Below are 10,108 nucleotides of genomic sequence, written 5' to 3'. Positions count from 1 at the left end.
GTTGAAGTATTGTTTGTTACATAGTTGAAGATGTCATCATTCATTCTTATCCAGACACATAGTGGTGAATCAAACATTATTAAATATTTCTTGTTTTAACAATATTTTTACTTATCTATATTAAACAACTTCAACTACTCATATGTGTAAAGAGACGGAATAATTATGCATTTGTTTGACATATACTTAAAGAATGAGAATAAATCATTAAAAGCTTGAAATAAAAAAAAACATGTCTTTCATTGTTTATTATTTAATTTAAATTTGTGGAGTTATTGTAGTGGTGGTAAATGCTCTACTTTATTAGTCAAGAAGTCTTGGTGTCTATCATTGTAAAATATTTTATTGATGTCTAGGAAAAGATTAACATTTTTTGGTTTTGAGAGAAAATATATTATTGGCATTTTTGTATGATATATATGATGCCATACATGCCACATTAGGGTGATGTATCACAAGATTGCATACATCTTCATTGATTTTAATGAAACCAGTTTAACAACTAATCCATGTATCTAAAGCTTGTTATATTTATTATATAATTTAATATTTTTGATTTCATTTTGTTGTAATATGTAAATTGATAATTTGAAAGTAATTAGAAAGATAATAATATCTCATTTATAACGTTGGGTTTTTCTGTGGAAAATATACATTTCATATATTTTTTAAATTGTATTTTATAAATTATGAAATCTAGTATATTTTTAATAGTAATTTTTAACTAATTTGTGTCGGGAGAGATGCTATGATTTTTTATTACAATTTTATATTTGTTTGTAATTAAGAAAAATGACTTTATGAGCTTATCATGACAACTAAGTACTTGAGACTTTGAGAATAAAACCGTAAATAAAAGTTTTGTATTAAAAAGAATTTCCAAAATCTTAGCTTTTACCATTAAAAAGTGTGAAAGTTCGTGTATTTTTCTTATTTACCATGTTACGCTTGTCTAAAATAGATTTGCTTACTTACAGTGTTTGATTGATGTGTTAGAATAGGGTTTGCAATGTTTCACTAAACTTGTCACTTGCTCAATTATTGTATCTTTCTTCCCTACAATATCAAGTAATGCTCTTTATATATGTTTGAAATAATACACTAATGTAAACAATGCTCGACTTAGTTAAATTGTGTACACTGAGGTAAGTAATGGAGTGATGCATTTTTTTAGCAGCAATATGGAATGATATGTTTATAAGTTCAAATTAGAAGTTTATACTACCTTTTATACACTAAAGTAAGGTATGGCATGATGCATGAACTAGCAGCGTGCAGTATGGAATGATATGTTTATAAGTTCATCTTAGAAGTTTTTACTTTCCTTTATAAAGAGAATCGATCTCTTAGGTATAATATTTTTAGAGTTATGATATTGAGTGATATTGTGTTATTAGGGTGTGGTTAATTTGTAATCATGTGTTAATTTGGTAGTTTCTCTTTTTCTTATACATTTCTACCACACTCCTCCGTATATTATCATTGATTCTCTTTCTTATTTTTAGATCGCATTGGTTTGTGTTGCTTTCCTAAGGTTTTGAAGTGATGATGAACACCTAGATTAGTCGTTCTTTCAGTTTAAATTGTTCATTTGTGCAGCAATATAGGTTGTTCCAAATTTTCAAGTGTTTCAACCGTATTGATTAGCATCAAGGTATAATTGGATTAAAAGTGTTTCTACCCAAGGGAAGCTTCAACACTTGAAGTGCATGAAGAATATAACAAGATTAAAATATCTTTTTAGAACTTATGTATTGTAAATATGCATGAAGAATTAAGTATATATATTGGTGAAGTGTTTCTAAAAATAAAGCTAAGTGTTGAGAATAATAGAAAAATTTTGATCGGTATTCAAAACACTACTAGTTACCCAAAACAGAATAAAAATTTGTTTACTTGAATGCATTATTTCCAAAATATAAGGATTATTTGTTCCTTAGAGTATTTTTAACTAGTAATTACTACCTCCATTCTATTATGTTCTACTCACTACAGATGTTCATTTTAGAAAATTATTGAAGAATGTGAGTGTGTAAGTGTAATATAAAGTAATAGAGAGAATGTAAATAAACAGATAGGTTTATTTTTAAAAAGGTGACTAATCAAGATAGTAAAATATGAAAATGTGTAAGAATTATGGGGTTGAAGGGGTAAAATGGTAAAAAGAGTTAACATAAATAGAATAAATAAAAGTGAGTAGATTTAAAAAAAAAAAAGAGTAGAACAAAAACTAATAGAGAATGTATATTTAATAACTAAAAGATTATAATTGTGCTTTTTTGGAGACAAATTATTATGATAATATCTTGAGAATATATACTACCTCTATTGATGAGATAGAATTATATGCAAGTTATAAATTAATTAGGGTAAAAATACCCGGCCACATGGCCCAATCAAAGGCTAATAAATGGTCCTGTCCAATAACATGTGTCCTCTAACTCAGCCAGACTTGGACAAACAGATAAAGACACATAACAATAGATACTTACTTAATGATGGTGAAAGTAATGGTGTCCTTCGAACAAGTGTATTATTCCGATAGAGGGCTCGGAATTATTAGAAAGTTAATTATTCCGTGAGGTCAAGTGATCGGAATTCCTAAGTGGAGGCCGCTTCCCAGCAGTAATATTAATGTATAATTAATATTACAGCTTAATCTTGACTTAACTCTTTGGGTCATACCCAAGAAACTAACGAACATATACGATGAATCAGTTCAGAAGGAAATTCGAGAGTCAAAAGTCAAGTGAAAATTTAGGAATTGGCGAGAAGGAAAAATGCTTCAAGTAACAATTAAAACCCTAGCCATGCAAAAGGCCAGGGAAGCGCGCCAAATAGGAGCGTGCCATGTGGCAGCGCACACGGCAGCAGCCAAGTCGGCCGCCACCACGTTGGCAGCGAGCCACGGTGGCAGCACCACGTGGCAAAGGGGGGCCGTGGACCCGGGTGAAGGGTCATGAACACGGGCCAAAAAGTAGTGGCCCAACCAAACCCAATTTGGGGCTCAAGGTTGGGTGACACATGGTTAGCTCACAATGCATGTGAGTTGCCTTGGGGAGCAAGTGAAGAAGTGGTCCTCACCTAACCATGTGACACTTGTTACATAGTTATTCCTTTGTTTATTTAACTAAGGATTAAATTCAATAATCTTTCCATATGAAATCTTTTTGTGAAAAAGTCACACATTGAAAGATGAGTAGAATTCATAAGGAAGCTTTCCTTATAAATACCCAAGGCATGCCTTGGGATTGTTCACTTGAGTAAGTGTTGAAAAAGGCATCACAGTGTGAAAACTTTTTAACACAAATTACTCGGGTTTAGGTAGAGCCATGCTAACTCCAAGGCAATAGACCGAATTCGATGCTCGTGTTGCGGGTGGACTTTGTAGGAGGTCCCCATGTGAGCAGGGCTAAGGGGCTTTTGAAGTAAGAGCTCAAATAAGTGAGCGAAGCACACTACAAAGAGAATAATATCTTACTTTATCATGTGTTTATTTTAATTATGCATTATGGTTATAATTATTATCAGTTTGGTTTTGGGTCAGGTTTCTTTCCGCGGTGGGTTAGACTCACCAAAATTAAACAACGGTATCGGAGCCTTGCTCATTTATTTATATAATCATATTTTTCAAGGTGTTTTTATAGCTTAATTTTTTTTTTGTTTTAAAATGCTAATTATTTAGTAGCTTGGTTTTATTAATTTTAAACCCGTATTAGAGCTGATTTCAACCTCGTACCCAGATTTTCGCCCAAAAATAGTGAATTTTGGATGGAAAAGGCATTCTGGAAATGGTTTTACCTTTTTAGGATTGTGTTTTTAGCTAAAAAACGACCAGAAATGCACTTTTCGAGGTATTTTTCGTTTTAACGAAAAATTTTAAGTCTTTCTAACCTTAAAAATTCGTTACATATTTATGGTATTTATGGTGGTTACTTCGGGTGTTTTTATGTCCCTTGGGAGAGTTACAACTCGAAGACTGGATCCGACAAGGGCGCCTGTACCTGCAAAACAAACGGAGCTCCGACTAGTCGGAGATCCGCCTCCAAAGATTAAGTTAGTACGAATTCGGAGAAAAACGTGCGGAAAGTAAGCATCTTTTTGAATTCCGAGATTAGGTGTTCTCTGTTTTTGAGAGCAATAAATGTCCTAATGATTAAGAGGTAAAGTTCTCAGTCCCCAATTATCGGGGGGAATCTCCCTATTTATAGGGTCCTAGAAAAACGTGTCCTATCTTAGGGTTTGATGACCTAGAAATTAGGGCAGCGCCTTTTGATGAGTGACATTTATGTCACTCTTAGTGATAGTGTTTATGTTCTTTTTTGTGTTTATTTTATCTTATTTTCCCTTTTATTCTCTTGTTTTATTTTTAATAAATTTTTTAGTTTATTTATTAGTTTTAGTATGTGTTAGTTTAATTTCTTTATTTAATTGGTTTCTAGTTTATTTTCGTATTTTCTTTGCTTTGGATTTATTTTATTTCGTTCTTTTCCTTGTCACTTTCATAGTTTTATTTAGTTGGAAAAATGGAAACTAATAATCCCACCTTTACCTGTTCTGCTCAAAACAATCCAACCTTTTCGAATTCCCAAAACAATCCCACCTTTTACCCCATTCTTCTTAGAACAAGCCCTTTTCATTTAATGACCTAATATTTCCTTTAATATTTAGCAGGTGATTTCTTTATTATCGTTGAGCTCCATTAATATCCCATTTACTCCATCTCTCTTCCTCTGTAACTCTCTATAAATGTTCAACCCCCTCCCTTCTGTAATTATCATCTCCTCTTCAAAATATTCCAAAAAAAAAATCCCTTCCAAGTTTATATTTTTAGCAAAGGCAAGTCAGCAATCCCTTGGCTCTTCTTCACAGTCCAAGAATTCAGGCTCCCCACAGGTCCCACTTTACTGTTACCACGACAAGGTAGCTCCGTTGAGGACTGTGAAGGTTGACGGCCCCACGAAAGGAAAATGGTTTTACGGTTGTTCTTTTTGGCCGGTATATTGACAAGAGGAAAACTAGGTCGTTATCTAGCCCTCCCTTGGTCAAACTAAATTAATAAACACTTAACAAACCTTATACAAGTATGCGGTAAGTCAAGGGTCGAACCTAAAGGAATGAGTACGAACTATGCCCTAGTCTATTGTCAAGCTAAATCGAAGATCATCAATGGTTGTGGTTGGTAACTAAAATATCAAGAAGATAGACAAGTCAAAGAATTCAATCAAATTGCTAAACACTAGGGATATAGGTTCTACATGCAAGCTCAATGATTTTGATAATTGATATATCACTCAATTGATTCACACATTACAAGGGACAAACAATAGTTGCAATCAAAGGAATCCAAAGGCTATCTCCTATAAGCCAAGCTAGGGTTCACTATGAATGGCTAACAAGAAGAATCATAATTTACAATGAAATTAAAGCAATTCTCAAATCAAGGGTTCATGTCATTGAAATTTACAATGAAATCTAGATTAATCTTATAGGTTGATCACTCCTAGTCTAATTAATCACATGCACAACTATGTCAACCAATTTAATTGCAACAATTCAATCAATCAATGATCATCAACTAACAAAAATTCATCAATCAAGCATGCTTCCCCTTCTCCCTAGCAACTAATCTACTCACTAATCATGGTGAAATTGAAAGACAAAGCAAATTTAATCACAAACATATTAATTTCAAGCTAAATCAAAAGGAAAATCAATCAATCAACAAATTCTCAAACCTAAATAAAAATTCAAACCAAACATTCAAGAATTAAAGAAAATTGCAATTGAAGTAAATTCAATGGAAAAATTTCATTGATATGAAGAAAAATTCCAGACTTGATTGAAGCAATTGTAATACAAATCAAAATCCAAGAATTTCAATCTCTACTTTCTCTCTAACTTCTCTCTAGTTTCTCTCTCTAAATACTAAGCAAATGAAATATTATCTAAAAGTTATCCTTCAAAAGGAATTACAAGAGTATTTATAGACAAAAAAGAAAAACTAATCGGCCGCCCCCTCTCCAAGAACATCCCGCGGGCGCGAAGAAATGGGTACGGAACCCCTAACTAACTCCGCGGGCAATCTAGGCAAGACCCGCGGCCGCGGGTACTGTACCCCGTGCCCTTGGCTAAGGGCACGGTAGATGCCCTGTTCCCAAGTGTAAAACAGGGGGCCGTGGTCTCTCCAAAGAGAGTGGTCTCTCTAGAATCTCCACGCTCGTGGCTAGACCGCGGCCAGGGCGCGGAGAGTTCCTGCCAAAAATCCCTAATTTGCTACACTTTATCCGCGTCCGCGGCCCTTAGGACCCGCGCCCGCGGAAATTGGCAATTGTTGAGCACCCTCTCCGTGCCCTCTCCAAGCCCTCTCCAAGGAGCTTGCTTCTTCTTTGCTTAGCCCTTTTTGCTCTTCTTGACCCCTTTGCAAAGCCAACTCCTTAAGCACCTACAAAAGTAACCAAAGAGAGAAAATTGAAGAGAAAAAGAGAAATATAAAAGGGAAACATGAAGAAAACCACATAAAGGAAAATAAAACAGGAAGAAAGAAGAAGTAGAGAAACTAAAGGAGAAAAGACCAAAATGATAAAAGAAAACCATGAAAAATAGGGTGAAAACATCCTAAAAGACTACCCTATGAGTTCCATAAATGACACTCATCATATATTTTCTAGTCTCTTAAATATATTTGTATTTATGTTTGAATGGGTAATGAATTGATTTGTTGTGTTTGTTTGGAACAGAGGACATGCAGTTTTTTCAAATGGGTGGACGAGGTTGATGATATTCGTTTTCTGCAATCGCGCATCATGGATAAGAACTCAACTATCAATGTGATGGGGGACAAGCTTGAGTTGGTGAAGGAGAAGGTCGGGAAGTTGAAGGTAAAACAAGAAGAATTTGCTGATAATGTGGCAGAGGTGGGGATTGCTGCAACTGAGACCCTCTATGAGATGAAGACGAACTACAAGGAGAAGAAGCTAGTGATGGCTTTGATCTTGTCTTGGGTTTTTTTCACTTTTGTTTTCTTGATGCAGTGAAGGTTATAGTACCTAATCTGAAGTATTAGGTTGGGGTTTTAAAGTTTTTTGTGGTATGATCAAGGTTCGGTGGGTTAATGTTGTGGGATTGTAAGTCTATTTTTGGGTTATGGCTTATGATGGTAATGTAAGTAGTTATTAGCTAAGTAGATTTTCTGTAATGCAGCACTATTAGTACTTTTGTTAGTGTCATGGCTATAGGATGATAATTTTGCATTATTTAGGGGTTTATTGTAAATCTTTTGCACTTAATGGTTGATGTAAATTTATAGCAGTTATCTTTTTCACTTAATGGGTGAAGTAAATATTTTGAACTTAATGAATATGGTGATATCTGAATTGAAGTGAATTGATATCAGTTATCTTAGCTTGAATTTGGACACAAAATGGGTAAAGGTATTTAGTTATCATTACAAATAAACAGAGGGTCATTACATATAACAAGTTCCATAAGTGTTTGACAAACACATAATATGCTAAATAAAACAGTTATAAGGGTTACAACAAAAAGCCCTAACCACCAAACAAGTACATAAAAGTAGCAAAAACCAAAAGGGGAAAATGACATGATGAGATTGCTTGTTGACTATCCTAGTTCTATTGCCCACCAGTTGCAGATGTTGAACCTTGACTAAAGTTGAATGTGTAGATACTGGTGCAGGAAGAAACATCAACAGCTGCACTACTTCCTGGTTCCTATAATAAATACAATAACAGTAAGTCACTGAAGAAGGTTCTGTGAATAAACACACTTAACAAAAAAAATGTGATCCTTACATTTATAAAGGATCTTCCATCAGGGGTGACAAATACACCAAATCCTTGAGGGAAGCATTAGTTGCACCCCTTCTACCTCCCCTACAACCAGTTCTCCCTCCCCTTTGCCCTGAGTCACCTCCCCTCCCACCAGTTCTCCCTCCCCTTTGCCCTGGATCACCTCCCCAACCACCATTTCTCCCTTCCCTTTGCCTTAAATTAGTACCCCTCCCACCAGTTATTCCACCCCTTGAACTTGTTTGTACTCTCCTGCCACCAGTACTACCACCTCTTCTTCCTCCCCTTTTACCTCTACTACTATAACCTCTAGTGACAACTCTGCCTCCTCTACCTATTCTGGAGGGTTCTGTAGTAAGGGTGTGGTGTGTAGTTGATTGTGGCAAAGCTTCCTCTTGTTGTGGGGCAGTTGTTTTCTTTAGTCTGCCCCTAGGACTTTTAGTAGGGGGTTCTGTTGGAGGGAGTGTAGCAGTACCAGGACTTAGGCAACCTCTTTTGTTGTGCCCTTTTCCTTTGCACAAACTGCATGTCGTTTCCATGCCATGCTTAGTGAAGCTCCCTGGCTTCTTGGGAATTTCAAAAGGGTCCTTTCTTCTATTTTTCCTAGGTCTTCAAGGCCCCACTATGATTGGTGGGGGATCAATAGGAAATACCTTCACATGCCAATGCCTTTCACCATTAATTGGGGGGATAGAGAGTGCATAAGCTTTAATATACTCTGCAGTTGTGTTTGCTGGGTCAACAAAGTTTTCTGCATTTTTGTGTAAGTAAAATATTGCTGCCACAACATGGCAACAAGGCAGGCCAGTCACATCCCACTTCCTACAAGTGCAAGTTCTAGCATGTAAGTCTACTGTCAAACTATCCAAGTGGTAGTTTATTTGAAATCTAGTGTGGGAGTACATGACATTGGGCAACTTCTTCCTTCTCATGTGCAAGTTTCTTCACAATCCTAGGGCATAAAGCAGTCTTCCACTTCATCATTTCCTCCCTCTTATTGACTAATCTTTGCATAAAGGCTGACCTGATGTCTTCTAACATATAAATCAAATGCTTTGCCCTAACATTGTTTATATACCCATTAAAAGTCTCAACCATGCTGCTGGTTATCACATCAGCCTTCACATGTGTTTTTAAGAAGGCTCTATAAAATACACTAGGATTATATGCTTTCAAAGCTTCTATAGCAAGTGGATTCACCTTTGTTAACACCTCTAAGGCATCATTATAGTCTGCCTCACTATAAGCCCTTGCACATGTCCTACACATTAATTTGAACTCATCACCCCTATAGCTCTCATGCCAGTTAGCAAATATGTGCCTTGAACAATGCCTATGTTCAGCCTTTGGTAGTACCACTGATACCCCCCTCAGAATGGACTGTACATGTTATAATTATCCAAAAGGCAAAATACAATTATAAACTTGGCAACAAAAAAAATTCAAAACATAAGGGAATACAAATGGTTACCTGATGTTCATCAGACACAATTATATATTGTTCTCCATCCTCTAGTGGAAGGCTTTTCCTTCAAGTTAAAGAGGAACCACTCCCAAGATGCATCATTCTCACCTTCTACCACAGCCCATGTAATGGGATGCATTTGATCATTGCCATCCCTACCCACTACTGCCATCAACTGGCCTCCAAGAAAAGTTTTTAAAAAGTAGGCATCTACACAAATTATCTTCCTGCATCCTGCAAGCCAGCCCTTCCTCAATCCATCAAAGCATATATATAACCTCTGAAAAATGAGTGGAACTTTGTTGTTGTGTTTGTATTTCACCAAGTCCACATCAGTGTTTGGATAGGCAGCTTTCAAAGCTTCAAGATATCTGCCTAACTTCCCATAGTGCTCTCTCATTGAACCATGGAGTTTCCTGTGGGCATACCACTTCACCTTGTATGCAAAATCCTTTTTCACTATGACCCTGTATGCTCTCCTCACAGTCTCAATAATTTCTTTTGCTGGCCAATGAGGTCTAGCCTTGAACACATCCAGTAGTTGTTTAGCTAACCAAGTGCTTTTGAGCTGGATATTCTTCTCCATGTTACTAGCGCAACTATGCTCATTCATTACTCTCTTCACCATAAATTATCCTCTTCTAGAGTCCTAAGAGGCATACAACAAGAAAGGACAATCCTGCCAACATTTAACACCTATCTTCTACTCCTGTTCTTATTTCAAGCAACAACACACAAATTTCTCCCTTGAAATTAGCAAACTTGGCCACAACTTGCTTGAAGTGTTCCCTGGATGTAAACCTAGGTGTTGGTGTGTGTATATCTCATCATC

General features: G+C 35.9%; 1 protein-coding gene across 1 annotated transcript; it reads right to left on the bottom strand.

The window, feature by feature from the left end:
* Positions 1–8,699: 8,699 nt before the first annotated feature.
* LOC145642899 (uncharacterized) lies at positions 8,700–9,862 on the bottom strand. Its single transcript, XM_081694059.1, has 2 exons — positions 9,299–9,862; positions 8,700–9,191 (listed from the first exon to the last, which is right to left on the bottom strand). The coding sequence occupies exons 1-2, from the start codon at positions 9,860–9,862 to the stop codon at positions 8,700–8,702; spliced, it is 1,056 nt and encodes a 351-aa protein (XP_081550185.1).
* Between the last annotated feature and the right edge of the window lie 246 nt (positions 9,863–10,108).

Source organism: Chenopodium album, chromosome 8 (assembly GCF_948465745.1).
Source record: "Chenopodium album chromosome 8, dcCheAlbu1.1, whole genome shotgun sequence".
Taxonomy (NCBI): domain Eukaryota; kingdom Viridiplantae; phylum Streptophyta; class Magnoliopsida; order Caryophyllales; family Amaranthaceae; genus Chenopodium; species Chenopodium album.
Note: the sequence above shows the minus strand (reverse complement) of the source record. Positions and strands in the feature narration are given on the sequence as shown.